Source organism: Athene cunicularia, assembly GCF_003259725.1.
Source record: "Athene cunicularia isolate RWA chromosome 1 unlocalized genomic scaffold, athCun1 chr1_part1, whole genome shotgun sequence".
In the NCBI taxonomy this organism is placed as follows: domain Eukaryota; kingdom Metazoa; phylum Chordata; class Aves; order Strigiformes; family Strigidae; genus Athene; species Athene cunicularia.
The window spans coordinates 10,877,804-10,893,179 of NW_020799091.1; the positions used below are offsets into that span (position 1 = coordinate 10,877,804).

Below are 15,376 nucleotides of genomic sequence, written 5' to 3' on the forward strand. Positions count from 1 at the left end.
ATTCACCAGGAGATATACAGAATAGAAACTTCCAAGAGCAAGTTTGGCTAGAACAGTACAAGCATACTATAATGAACATTTTTAAAGGTAAATGGGCAAACCCAGTCTTGTTTTCTGCTTGGGTTAAAGCAAATTAAAATGTCAATGATTCATGTGCTGGTGAGTGACATATCTTCAAGGACAATTTCTGTCTAATGTGCAAGAACAAATCAACAGAAAGTTCAAGTCATGCGTTGAAACTTGCTGTGGCAATGCTATACAGTACTCTGTTACAGTTTTACCTGTTTTTTCTAGGCCTAAACAGCATGACTATCTGCTTATAAGATGGATTTTACATTGTATGTCTTTATATTTTGACTTACGCTATTTATTCTGATCATTTCTCAGATTTGGACTCTAGTATCATTAAAAGAAAAACAAACAAAAAAACTTCATTAAGCAATGCTGCATTTTACCTTCAAGAGTTGCCATTTTTGAACATACACAGATAATACATGTCTTGAAAAAACCCAGCCATGTAATTCAGTACATCACTTAATTGAGTAACATGGTATCTCAGAGGTTTTTTTTCCCCATTACACCTCCATTATCCTCCTTCTATCCCCAGGAGCACCTCAAACATCTTCTCTTTCCACCTCAATAATCTCCTTGCCTGATTCCTCCTACTACATCTGTGGGTTTCAGCAGAAGTAATTTTGTATATCAATACCTTTTCCATGGGGAAAGCTAAAGGAAATGCACATAATGTATGAGAAAATGTATCTTCTATTGCAGCATTCTCAATTGAACCAATGATTCAGTAACTCACCTGAAAGCACAAAAATGACACGAACAGGTTTTACTCTATTTTAAAAAGTTAGTTAAGATTATAGTTTGCATAATAAACTTCAGTATTTTCAAAACACTCAGTGTGTATTCAGAGCTTCTGAAGCTACCGAAGACGATTAAGAACTGCCTAAGTGCCTATACACAGGTTATATCAATTTAAATGTTCTTTAAGGAAATTTACTTCAAATGATGCAAATCTCTTTTACAGAGTCAATCTGCTACATGGCCAATTATAGAAGTTTTGTATGCATCACATGGAAGCCATATCTAAACTAGGTACCACACATGTCTTTTTACTTGCTCTCAGCTTTAAAAATGAATTGTTTCAACAAAGCCATTGCAAATTTGTGTTAAAATAAAGCTAATAACAATTCATTACTAGAATAGCATATTATTTATCACAATACCCAAGATAAAATATATTCTGTTTTAAAACCTCTGAAACTCAAAGTTTCCCCCCCTTGTAGATAATTGCTTTGACTAGAAAGCTACAGAATCTTACTCTCTTGTTGGTTTGGGTGGGGATTTTTTGGTTGTGTTTTGTTTGGTTGTTTTGTTGGTTTTTTTTTTTAGTTCTGAACTTCAGTTCTTGAATGAGAAGTATTCTGCTGGACTGCGAAAAGATGAAGATTGATTGTTGAGGAAAATATAAAATGAGATCTACAAATTGTAGCACAAGCGCTCTAAACACTAGAAACCACCATGATCAACAGCCGGCAGCATGTTGGTGTGTGCCCAACCCCTCCTGAAATAAGAAAGGGAGCAGACATAGAAATACCAATGTCACTTCAAATCTCAGAATGACCTAACTTGTACACAATGTATGTGAAAGAACCACCACCTTATGGTTAACATAGTAAGACTGAAATCCATGTACTTTTAAATGCAAATACTGACGTTAATCAGAAAATAAAAAGCCTGTTGAAGGCTTTATTAAATGTCATTAGATTTCAATTAAGCCTCAAGGTTTTTTTCTTCTTCTCTACAAAACATTTCCATGTACTATAACCCTGTTGTAGAAAACCAAAATATTTTCTTGAGCAAAATTAATCTGAAGCTGGAATGTTACAATTTGTAGATAGCCCAAGGTGTCTAATCTTCTCAGACATCTAAATACTACATGCAAATATTAAATTCTGCCTTTTTTGGCCATTGACTTTTAGAGAGTGATGTAGCGTGAAGGATTAACATCAAATACAAATTTCTGAATAATTTTAAAAGGACAGAATAATGTTTTGGCAAGATTTTATTGTGAAACATTGGATTTAGAAAAGGTACAAAATGTCAATGGTCAGATGTGTGCCAGTACAGTATTTCAATAGTCTATACATGTGGACAGCTGAATAGCTTCACTGCAGAACGCGTGTTTCAACATACTATCTAAAAGGGGGCCGCAATATTCACAGGCTTAAAATACATAAATAACTTGAGCCAAAATGGCCATTACTGGTCAATGCTAATCAACATCTGGAAACAGGATAAAAAGCACAATACAGTACAACAATCTCCTCGCAGATCCACGTTTAAAGAACATCAGTTTATTATGTCAATAATCTATAGCTCCAGGACACTATTTTCAGGACTGGGATTCAGTTGGCTAGTTTACAACTTTAAAAAAATCATGTTAAAAATTAGATTATGGAAGAAAAGCCACAGGTATTTTAGAACTAAACACTGTGAAGCCCCTAAAAATTGTTCTGATTGGGATTTATAAGATCAATTGCTTCTAATATAGAACTTCAGTTTGTTCCTTTAAAATGTCCTTACTGCAGCTTGAACAGATAAAGTGATCTTAATTCAAAAATTTCAATTTGTTATGTATTTCTGTGTTTTAAAAATAATTTCACCAAACATGGGTCACCATTCAACTGAGGAAAAAAAATATCAAAATACTAACTCTGAAGTAATGAAAGTCAAATTTGTATGTTAAAAAAAATAACCCAAATATCCCAAAGGATAGCAGCATTCTCTACCCTAGTTTAGCAAGTTTAAAGAAGAACATTTATAAACATACAAAGTTGATTTTAGGGTATAAAAATACACATATACCATATGAAACAAGATAGTGTGATTTTTTTCAAATTATTCAGTAGTCTATCACTGACGGAACTCATTCAAACTACTGAAAAGGTGTTCACATAGTTCAGTACATGGGCGGACAGCCAAGGAACTTTAGATTTTAGTCCTTTAATTAAAAGGTGTGTAGCTTATTCTACACAGTTAAGCTTACTGAAATATAAGCAGTTACCCTGTTACCAGTCAGTACCCAGATCTGAACAAAACCCTTACTTATGTAAGTCTCCTTTACTTTACACCAATTCATAACTCACCCTCCTGAACAGAGACCTTGGGGTATACTAAATTATGTTTAACAGAAATTTCTGAATATGACTAATGTCCATTAGGAGCAGAGATAAACTGATGTAATTTAGAATCAAAATCTACCCAAAAAAGTAAAACAACCCACACTCTTGATACCATATCCAATCCCTTAATTAATTTCAAGAGCATTAGTTTTGGCTACTCTTTTCTGAGATGAGAATCTTGCGATTCTTTAAGAAGAATCACCATAAATTATAACTAAGTACATTAAATCAAACAATGGGGAATATATTTTTTAAAAAACTTTGGGTGTATATTACTAATTAAGGATGTAATATTTGGAGTACAATGTCTGCTATGGAATTAAAATTAGCGCTGTGCCAAATGGGGAAAAAAATATAAACAAACCACTAAACTCCAGTGTGGCAAAAAACATTTTGTTTTTTGTTCAGGAAGTGTTTGGCATGAGCAGCACTAACAAAATTCTACACCTCACAGACACAAGCTACAAAGGTTATCTAAAGCAAATACTCACTGTCCATCAATTAGCTAGCTCTTAATGCTGCTTCAAGCACTGCACTAGCCTCTTTGATCTTTGTTTCAGATTACTCTGTACACACATTTATATTTACATAAAACATTTATTAAACATGATTTTAAAACTTAAAAACCTTATGTACAAAATACCAACATTCCTATAAATAAACAGTTGGAGAAAGGCACTTGCAAGAAAAATCTACAGTAAATCTTACAAAAACCACACTGCCTCTGTTACTGTACAATAGATAATCTTTCAGTAATTCCCTATCACAAGAATGTAAAACACTAATTACTTGTTATAACTAAGAATATAACCGTTACAGTTGTATTTACACGTACATATATGCCTTTTTTTAGTTTCACTTGAGAGCACCATGATTTCCATTCTAAATTTATATTTTGATACAAAGTAAAAGAACAGTTGCCAGAAACCAGTGTTCAGTGTCACTGCAGGTTCATAAACTTTTGGCTGAAATCAGTGTAGTTTAAAAGACTCAGTTGCTGCTTTGTAAAAAGTACACCTAGTTTGTTATTGCATGTTGTCCTTTTAGAGAGAGCACTGCTATGTTCTCTATGCAATTGTTTAATACTATTGCTGGCAAAAAGTTCCAATATCAAAAAAATAAAAACATTCTTCAAGCCAGTTGAAGTATTTCATCTGAACAGTAACTAAAAAAAGCTGCATATTAATTATAAAAACGTGTAGGAAACATGCCAACTAATGTGGTGTGCAAAAATATTTTTTCCACTACACAGGATTTTAAGGGCTTCACAGAATTACTCAAATTTACATTGAGTAGCAAACCCCATAAATAACCAGTTCCTCAAGGAGACGTTAGTATGCTCCCACTTTTATCAAACTTTTTACCCTTTGACAACGCTGCAACCTGTTTGAGCAGTTCTCTGTTTTTGGCCTGCAATACAGATAAAAGAAGTTTTAGGAATTACTGAAATGTCTCAGATAGTAATGTCATGCACTAATTTCCCATTGCATTTAGGAAACATTCCCAAAATGTACATGCTGAGAATATTGAAAGAAGATTACAATCACTTTTGAAAGATCTGTATATGCTTTTTGATACTCCTTTTACATATGCCATCTTTAACAGAAAAGGTAACCACATTTCCTCTATACAAAATTTAGTATCTGAGGTATGGGACCAAGGATCTGTTCGATCTGTGATTTACAAGGCAAATAATTCAGGCTTTCTTCCTGATAAAGTATGCTTTAACGAGAGACGTTTAATTGTCAATTGTGTGAATGCTGAGCCCTTAAATCATATTCATAGCACACTGACAACTGATTAAATATCAGAGAACAGACAAAAAAATAACATAACCTTTGAGAAAGCATGCGAGGTAAGCCTCTACCTCTTAAAGTTAGAAAGTAATTCAGTGAGTTTAATTCACATGGAGATTGTCTGTTGACTGCAGAACTGCTGTACAATGCATTCAAATTTAAACGTTGTGAGTGGACAGACTAAATACATAATTCCATCTGAAGTATTTCTCAAGTATTGATAGCAATTACTCACCTGCAACTGTTCCACAGTTTCTTTGTGAGCTTTCTCCATACTGTTCATCTTTGTCCTCAAGTTAGACTCCTGGTACTGGAAGTCAGCCTTCAGTTCTGTCAACTGAAAACAAAAATCCTATGAAGATTCCTTGGACTGCTACAGTGTACATCTTCTAATCAATCTGTGAAATCTTTACGGAAGCCTCAGGAATTGCTATATTTATTTACTATTGTAGTACTGATGGCTCAGCACCAAAGTAGCAGCTTGAAAAGTATGTCTGGTTTATATTAAGAAAACAACTGTACTTATATAACCATATTTTTTGCTCAGAGTTTTGTATAAAGAAAGTTAACCCTCAAAAAAAAAATTAAATACAAGACTAATGATTTATAATCTTAGCGGCTCTTTCGACTGTGAGATACTTACTACAGTCTTCAGTTATGTGTCTTCAGTAATATGGTATGGTAACGTACGAAAAGTCTTCCATACAAAGACAACAGAAAGGATTCCTTTGTGTCCTTTTATACCACAATTTGTCCTTATCAAAGTGTATATTCCAGAGTTTCACTGCTTCTCATTCCACAAGAGTGAATTAAATGAACTGTGTTACTAGAAATGTGCAATTAAAATGAGTTATGATTTAATTCCGAGTGTATGGTATAGTACTGCTGCCACTGGGTCTCTCCCAAGACAGGCAGAGATCCAGATGACATACACCAAGGCAGGTGTTTCTCAATGGTGATATATGCTTCTACCTGAGCAGCTGAATGCTTCCTAGGGAAGCATGTGCAGCTGGATTAACTACTAACAGTTTGTTGTATACAGACCCAGAAGTTTTAGGAACAATTTATTGAAAAAGTTTAGTTCCTCAAAGCATCCCAGATTCAGCTGGCTATTTTGAACCTCTTTGTTCAATTTGGATTTATCAGGAAATTAAGCCTCTTTGCTAGCAAAGCCCACTACAACAAACCAGGACATACATTCCTAAAACTACTACCAAGACTTCTACTACCGACCTTAGTATGTGTGAAATCACAAGTAGTGAAACAAGCGATTCAAAAGAACTGTCAATCAAAGGGTCCTAAATAAAGTGCAAATATCTTGATACATGGATACTGTCGTGGTTTAAACACAGTGGGCAGCCAAACACCACACACCTGCCTGCTCACCCACCCCAGCCCAGGGGATGGGGAGAGAATTGGAGGGGTCAAGGTAAGGACATTTGTAGGTTGAGATAAAAACAATCTAATAATTGAAATAAAATTTTAAAAATAATAGTAATAATAGAATATCTAAACAAGGGATGCACAACACGATTGCTCATGACCTGCCAATGGATGCCCAGCCTGTTCCCCACTAGCAATCCCAAAGAGAAAATCCCAAAACTGCTGTCCCAGAAGAGCCAGCTTCCCCACCAACCCTCCTCTATATACTGAGCATGACATTACATGATATGGAATATTTCACTGGCCAGTTTGGGTCCATTGCTCTGGCTCTGCTCCCTCCCAGCTTCTTGTGCACCTGCACACTAGCAGGACGTGGGAAGTTGAAAAGTCCTTGATTTCTTAGCAACAACTCAAAACATCAGGGTATTATCAACATCCTTCTCATACCAAATCCCATACGGAATCCAAACCAGAGCACTGTTCTAGCTACTAAGAAGGAAAATTAGCTCTATCCCAACTGAAACCAAGCTGATATATCAGATATATACCTTGCTGTACACAGACTCAAGGTTACTTTACAGCTGTTGTAAATTCCAGGGGATCCAGTACAAAAAACACGTACCACAAACTAAATATCAAAACAACCAGTGGTAGTATTGCACCACAGTAAAGTATGCAACTAGATGAGCAAACACGCTACCTGTGAACATTCAGCAAACTGTGGTCCCTTCCTAATGATCAAATCTCAGGACCCCACAGAAGTGCCATGGTGTCTAACATTTTGTCCAGAAAGTAAAACAAGGCTAGTACTGCAAACAATAAGCACTGGTAATGACGTGGCTGAGATCTTTACTCGTAATGAAAAATTATGAATGAGGATTGTCTATAAAGCTGGTATATCAAGCTGGTTTTGTTGCCATACGTTATACGTGTCAGAGGTTTTTCTTTAGGAGCACTCCCCACTGTTCAAATGCTGTCTCTATGTAAATCTTGGGGCAAGGTCTTAACATGAATCTTCCACAGGTCTGGCTCAGGCTTTTATCTCAGTCTTTACATTTACTATCCCCGAGTCAAAAATAATCTACAGTGCCCTCATTTGTTGTAAATTTTTCAGCTATGCAAACACTGTATGATAGTGTTCAGCTTTTCTCCCCTGTGCAGCACCTGAAGAAAGTAAGTGACATTCTGAAAGTAATTCATGCCTGAAGGAGGCTTCAAGTTCAAAAGAACTCCGAGGTCAAATATATAGGTTTAGCAGGGGGGATATTAAAATTATTAGATCCTCCCCCTATGGTAACAGCACAAAACACGTTACTGCAGTGGTTACGCAGAAGTAGGTGACATTTCCTTACTTAACCCTTTTGTTAGTTTTGCCCAATAGATCAACTATAAAAAAAAGATAAGTGAATTTCCTACTGACTCAGGATCTTCTACTGGCTTTATAGGAGAGAGATCAGGGCCTTAATGTCTGTCCTTTGAAGAAAATACTTGAAGAGAATCCACCACAGACTGTTCATCTCTTTCACTTAAAGGCTTGAAATAGCAACTACTCCTGACACTAAAGGTATTAAAACAGTGATATAAACAAAAAAGGGTTCAATATCCTTTATAAAACATGTTTAAATACAAAAATGAAGATACTGAACTATGGTTTAAAAGTGGAAGCATTTTCCTTTCAAGAACAATGAGCCTTTCTTAACCATCAATGTTCTGATAGGCCACTGTGATCTATAATCAGAATTTTATTTGAAAATACAGTAAATTTATTTTTAATACAATTCCATAACCTACTCAATTCCAAACAGACATTCTAGAGCAACCATTACAGTGTCTTAAAAGCATCTAGTTAATCAGACAGCAGAGAAATAAGCTCTAATAAAGGAAGAGCAAAGTAGGTATTTGTAGTTATTTCTCTTTTCTTCTTATTCATTAGGTTGTTTAAAGGGTGAATCTCCTGTCTCATGCAGCCATTCAGGCCTATTTCACTTAAATTTTGTTAACTGCCAGGCATCTAATCCAAGCTTTTCTTCTAGGCTCTGGACCATCCACAGACTTGATAACCTATACTACACATATGCTACCAATTTTTTAAAATCAAAACACTTAATTTTCATACACTGCACATGTAAATTTGGACACCAACTCATAAATGATGGCTATGATTGCTTTAGTTTAAAAATAACTAGAAACTATGCTAAACTCAGAATGGTTACTACTCTTAATCTTCCTATTTTGTGTGCCCATCAGCCCTATACAGGTATCTGGGATCTTTGCTGTGACACAGTCTAGAGTATGTAATATGTACAAACCACTGTCTGGCATTTTATCCATCACCTGTCGCACACAGCCTGATTAACAGTAAAACAGGTGGCTACTTCTAGATTGCTGAAATGAGGTTAAGATTAATTTCACTGACTTAGAGCCAAAATATATTCAGAATACAAAGGTCCCAAACTTGTCTTTTAAATGGTTAAGATCTGATTAGCTGCCATATAAAAGCATTTTACCTGATTTTTGTTTTATCTCACCATTGCGACAGTGTTAAGAGTCTACAAAATGGAAAACAAAATTATAAAGTTCTTTATAATTATAAAATTATAAGCAGGTGCAACTTTTACCTTTTTATCTTTTTCTAAAATAGTCTGATCTCTTTGCTGCAGAAGTCGTTTAAGTGACATTACTTCTTCTTTCAGCTGACTTATGAGGACAAAGTTGTCCGTTCCTCCACTGTCTGCTGACTGATTTATAGAGCTACTAAAAATAAAAAACAATAGTTACTTATGACATGAACAGAAAAAAACAGTACTTTTTTAAAATTTTCAAATTGGATAATTAATAATTCCACAAACATCCTTAAGGACTAATGCAAAAAAAAAGTATGTACCTGACAGAAATGGATGCAACTGGCAAATTACCTTACTAATGGCACACATTACATACACCTGCAGAAATATAATTAAGTATTAGCTTTGAGGGGGACAAATACTTTTTGACTGAAGCAGCCACTTTTACTTTTATTCCAACTGTTTGGCCAGAGACAGAATAAAGATTCAGTCTCACACATTAAGGTTTAAAAGACTTCTCTAGATACTAGATAAGCTTAAAGCAGCAGGTTCAACCCTGCATCTAAACAACAAAACACCAATGTCAGGGAATACTGTTTCACTGACAACTGTTGCCTTGTACATAAGCTTTCTTTAATTTTGCCCCAAACAGCCTAAAAGCAGGAAAACAGTGCCAGTTTTCTGCTAATGAAGTCATTTAGTTGAGTGACAGCACTCAGATGCCACCCAGTAATCTGGCTGGCTGGACAACAGTTTCAAAAAAAAAAAAAAAAAAAGAAAAAAAGAAGCAACTGGCCACAAATCAGTGCTCTAACTGGTTGAAATGGCTCAGCTTTACAAAAATATAACTTTACCTATCTCCATTTGATGGCTTGGATTCCAGTTTGGGTTTTTTCTTTGGAGTTTCATTCTGAATAGCTGCAGAGGATTTATGGCTGAAATCAAACAAAATGTAAACCTAAAGCCTCATACTATATAACTCTCTAATATCACCATTTGGTACATGTAAAATAACTAACTTATGCTCCTAGCTGGAATGCTACAGACTAGCCAGAAATACAAGAAAAAAAAAGTCCTTTAAATGAAAACTGCAAGATAAAGTAAAAGGAAATTAATAAATAATATCATATTTACCTCTGTTTCCATAGTCCCTGATCTTGTTCTGGACTCAGACTGCTGATTCTGAAATACATGAAATGTACTTGGTAACTGACCAAACATGCCATTAGTTCCAATTTTATTAAATGGTATCTGCACTTGAGAAAAATCCCCCTCCCCCCCTTTTTTAAATAAAGTTAACAATTACAAATTTTCAGCTGGACAGTCATATTATCTCTCATATTAATGACCAATATATATCAGGATGCTATAAAAATATTTCTTGGCAAAATGTTTACACTATTTAAAACATGAGGTGTAAGCTTCAAGACTGAAGGCTAAACCTTTTTGCTGGTACTTCCCAAATTTGGTGAACTTTATATTGCTAATCTTGTACTCAGCAAGCTGGTCTAAAGCAGCATTCCTGGGATTCCCATACTGCCATATGAACATTGCCTGAAGTGGTGCTTATGTGGTGGCATAAGAGCAAAGTTAACTTTTGGATCCCTGAAAACAACTGCTTCTCAGCTCTAAACATTTGTTTTCAGTAATTCCAAAAGCAACTAATAAATACCATTGATACAGAAATGGTACAATGTAGAAGACTGCACCGAATGAAACAGTTCACCGAAACAGTATTTCTACCTCAATGTATCTATTGTCTCATTTTAACAATAACTGAAATGGACAGGGAAAAAGTTGTATTTATTGGACCAGAAGCAATGTATGTAATGCATGGCAGCATACAGAAAAAATACCAAAGCAGAAACATTGTAATCTTTGTAGAGAGATGTTTACTTTTGTAACTCTTGAGTATGCTAGAAGCTCTATTCTGTAGTAAAGAGCTAACTTTTTTTTATTTAATCCTTACTATATCTCTGCCACATGCATTAAATTAAATTTAGCTTATTGTAACTCAATTTTCATCAGAGATTTGAAAGAACAGGAACAGTACAATAATTCTGCATCACAAGAATATTTTTTCTTCAAACTCCTAAAAAACCCCATAATCTTATTTTTCTCCTTTTTTTTTAAGTGAAAGTATGTGCATTGCTCTTATCCTCATTCCCACTATCATTCCACCTTATTTTGCTTCTATGCTTAAGTTACACTTAGTCAGGCAAGTTTCAGTCAAAATGGAAAATTATAAGCACTAGAAAAGTGAAGTTTAGAATGAAAGTGTTTGTGTCTGGGGTCACGGTCATTACCACTGCAGCCGCAGTATTTACTATCTAACACAAAAATAAGTAGTTCTAAAGTTATGGTGCCATAAGCCTACCAATGAAAATAAAAATCATTACTACAATTATACTGGCATAAAATGAAATAATTTCTAGGATTTATGACTAAACAAACTGTGTACATACACTAAGGTTGGTACACTGCGTGTGCCATGGCCAGAGATGGCATGCTGAGAAAAGCTGCAGAAGATGGGACAAAACTGTGTGAAACGTTATCAGTGCCAGTAACTAAACTGACAGTGTTATTTCCCTACATCTGCAACACAGCTACTCACAACCTGCCTATTCCAGCAAGATTTGATTATAAAAATCAGGAGATACACAAACTGGTCCTAGACTGAGGATGAACCCATATCGTTGCTTCTGCTGCTCCATTTAACTGCAAGTATGTGCACACGAACAAGTCAGGATGAAGTTAGAGTGGGGATTCTAAGAGAAGCAGCTGTTCTGTGCTCACTGCTAACACACACCTTCTAACCCTTGGTAAATGCATGTGAAACAGCAGCTATCACACAGCAGTTACTGCTTAGAAAGCCAAATTCAAGTTTATCACCAACTTGTTTCTGTAGCCATTTCATGGGTTTCTTTTCTAAACTTCTTACCAATTTTAACATTGGCTAGTTTGATGATCTCCAAGAACTGCTTTTTGCTGACCTCCCTTTATCCAGACTGTAAGAATACAAGGATCTTGACAGACCATAGAAGAACAAGATTCTGCTACTGCTTTTGATGCCATGTTTTAATCAACATTTCTTATTTCCTTTGATTTGATCTCAGTACTAACAGAACACGGAAGAAGACGAGGTACCAACAGCTACACTGAAATTTTGAAATACTTACTTATGATGACTGCTGCTGTGACGATGATGGTGGTGGTGATGGTGGTGGTGGTGTTTTGAATGATGCTGGTCTTTCTCAGTAAGAGATGAGGATGAGGAGTTAGAATGTGAAGATCCTAGGCTCTTCCTCTGTTCTTTTGTCTTCTGTAGCACTCTCTTGTAGGACAGCGTACAGAGCCAACACAACAACTTCCCATCAACCTGTTGGAAAATAATTCATAGCAGGGTTTTTTTCCAAGTATACTTGCACTAGAAAGATGTATTTCAATATTTGCAAGAAAAATTTGTTTCTCTTCATCTGGTATCTTTGGGAAAAATGCAGACATCTCTTTGGTAAGAAGCAGCACTACCATATCCATGTTATCCTTTAGTGAAGTGAGTATTATTCCATTTCTTTTTGTCATTTAAAGTTATGCCAGAGAGTAGTCTTATCAAATGTTGGACTTGCTCTATATCACAGAAGTGACAAAAACTTTTTAAAAGGACAAATCATTTTTAGTTTAGATACCACGTACCCTCTCTTAACTCATCATATTCCAGACAGAATCAAGATGTCCAACCAATGTGTTACATGTAGCAAGTAAACTCTTCTATGAAACCAGCATTACTCTTGCCTTCAGGCAAGAGACTTTTGAGGTCATTTCCTCAGCACCTTCTGGAATGAGAAATGGCACTCACCAAAGCTATTTAAGAAAACAGAACACAGAGGGCTGCTCAGAGCAGTCTACCTCTCTGATGCTTACTTTGAGGCAAAGTAGGCAAATCAGAAGAGGTAAAGATTCAAGTTCTGGAGATATGTATGAGCCATCAGATAGAAGAATTAAAAAGATCCGAAAAATCAAAGCACCAGGAACTGTTCAGCTGCTTAACCTCTGTTCCCCAGCTAGAACTGTTAGCTTATGCTTATTTTTAAAAAGAGTGATTTAACTTAAAGTTAACCCAGCAGCTAACATAACAACTGCAAGTTGGAAAGTTTAAATCAAATATTGTAAAGCACAGCAACTTTAACCTAGTATTAGTGAACTTAAGAAACATTCCTGTTAACCTTTCTCTTATGAAGGAGGAACACTGTCCGTTCCACAGCTGTGGAACAAAGCCTACCTTCCTTCTTCCCTCCTCTTTTCGATCAAAAGCACACTGCTGTTTGCACTGTTCACATGTCTGAGGTGGGCCGTACTTCTTCTCCGAGTTGGTGCAACGCTGACATTTTGTGCCAATAAATGCTGCAATAATGTTACAATACTGACAAGGCTTGGGCTGAAAAACAGGCAAGTTGAACTGAAGTTAATACATTTACAGTTTCTGTAATGAACACAGGTATTTAAAAATCACACGATGCTTTTAAACTACTAGGGCTTCATATAACCTATCTTAAAGAACCTTTTTCCTACCACTTCTATTGACTTTCCATGAAAATCCATAATTCAATGGAAAAAAAACCCAGACAATGTGATTGCTCACCTCTATACCTGCCTCTTATTTTTTAAAAATATGATGTCTTTTCCTTATTTTACTACATGACTAAAAAAATTACTTAAAAATTTTAAAAAGAGTAATAAAAGTAATTTTTTTTAGATTGAAAGTTTCTGAAAACATCCCTGTCACTTGTCCTACTCACAGATTTGATAACCCTACAGATCCAAGATTTGTAACCTGCAATTCTGCAGGACACTTAGGAAAAAAACAAAAAAACAACACAACAAGCCACAAACTTCAGATACCATCAGGTCAGGTTATCAACTTTTATATCATACACTCAACTAGAATAATATGCTGCTGGAAAATAAAATTGCTGCCAGTTTTCATAGGTTAGAAATGTTTGATGATCTTCAATGCAGTTCCATTTTCTGATGAGCTACTGAAAAACCATTGTTGATCTATCTCACACCTCATTTTGCTACATTTTAAGCTTTTCAAAGAATGTATTTTGTTCAGTTTACATTTACATTCACAAAACACCTGACTATACACAGACAGCTGCCACATTTCTCAAATAAGCTGAATTTCATCTAATGTGGTTTATGTCAAGCATATAGAGATTATACGCTTCTGTTTCACAAGATTATACCTTCTTTAAACTAGTATCTGTGGGGTGTTCAAATACTATGTGTATATTCATATATTAAAGATTTTCCTAACAGGACTGAATCTGAAATTCAAGATGAGAAAATGCGAAATAACATGGATACAGCTAATACTCAAAATCTTTTCTGCTTAATAGCTTAACACGATTAACATGCATTTAAAATTTTTAAGGCTTCCATAATAGAAAGTATATGGTATTACTAGATTTTCACATTTACCACTCATTAAAAACCACAGACAGCTAACATTCTTTCTGCCATCAAGTGTCTGTTCATGAGAATATGCAAGGAATAACGTTACAGGCACAAAGTGAAATAGTATCAGTTTTGCTATGAACAGCTATAGTGCAGTTATTTGTAACTGTTAAGCTACAACATAAACATGATAAATTTCAATTTGAAAAACAAAACGTTAAGCCATAAAGGAAACCAAGAGCAGCCAGTATTTTTCATCACCTTTCCGAAAGGTAATGTTTTTTCCCCAAAAAGAAAGTAAGATTAGTTGCCAGAGAACTTTTTTCAAATTTAAAACGTGAATGAACTTAACTTCAACGTTTAGAACTAAGAGCCTACTCACCGTTCCAAACTGCTTCACGTTTTGGGCACATTTCTTGCATATCGTATTAGTTTTGCTAAAGATAAAATTGCATAATGTTGAATTCAGCGACAAACACACACCTTGAAATTCTTTGCCATGCAATTACTGGAAAACACACATGCAAACACACGCTGTGGTAAGCAGTTAACGATAAGCCAACAAATCTAACATCGTACTGCGTTTATGCGACACACTCGTGTCGCCAGAGCAGGCAGGTTATTTTACTGCGGTTCTGCCCTCTTTAGTATCTCCAGCGGTGTGAGTTTCTGCCGTTACAAACGGTTACGCCCGTGGAACAGCCGTCCCTTCTGCAGGTCCACCGACCGCCTGCGGCAGGACTTCAGCAGGTCACGCACAGGGCGAGGCGGGACCCTCCCCTACCTCTCCTGCTGAAACTCCGACCGGCAGTAAGTGCATTTCACGATGGGGTGGGCGATCCGACACTCCTGGGGAGAGAAGAGCGGCGTTACTGCCCTTTGCCGAAACCCTCAAACCGACCTCACCCGGCGCTCCGCGGCCGGTCCCCCGCCGGGCGCTGCCTGAGGGGCGTCCCGCCGGGCCGGCGGCTGCCTCCCCGCG

At 36.1% G+C, this 15,376-nt stretch overlaps 1 protein-coding gene across 1 annotated transcript in view; it reads right to left on the reverse strand.

The window, feature by feature from the left end:
- Positions 1 to 2,046: 2,046 nt before the first annotated feature.
- Positions 2,047 to 15,376, reverse strand: part of FAM76B (family with sequence similarity 76 member B) — a 13,510-nt gene continuing 180 nt past the window's right edge. The window contains exons 2-10 of the mRNA XM_026855467.1: positions 15,179 to 15,243; positions 14,777 to 14,831; positions 13,217 to 13,372; positions 12,117 to 12,316; positions 10,072 to 10,119; positions 9,792 to 9,872; positions 8,992 to 9,127; positions 5,226 to 5,327; positions 2,047 to 4,604 (exon numbers count right to left, since the gene is read on the reverse strand). Of these exons, the coding sequence (XP_026711268.1) occupies positions 4,515 to 4,604; positions 5,226 to 5,327; positions 8,992 to 9,127; positions 9,792 to 9,872; positions 10,072 to 10,119; positions 12,117 to 12,316; positions 13,217 to 13,372; positions 14,777 to 14,831; positions 15,179 to 15,243 (933 nt within the window). The 3' untranslated portion in view covers positions 2,047 to 4,514. The remainder of the gene's footprint in view (positions 4,605 to 5,225; positions 5,328 to 8,991; positions 9,128 to 9,791; positions 9,873 to 10,071; positions 10,120 to 12,116; positions 12,317 to 13,216; positions 13,373 to 14,776; positions 14,832 to 15,178; positions 15,244 to 15,376) is intronic.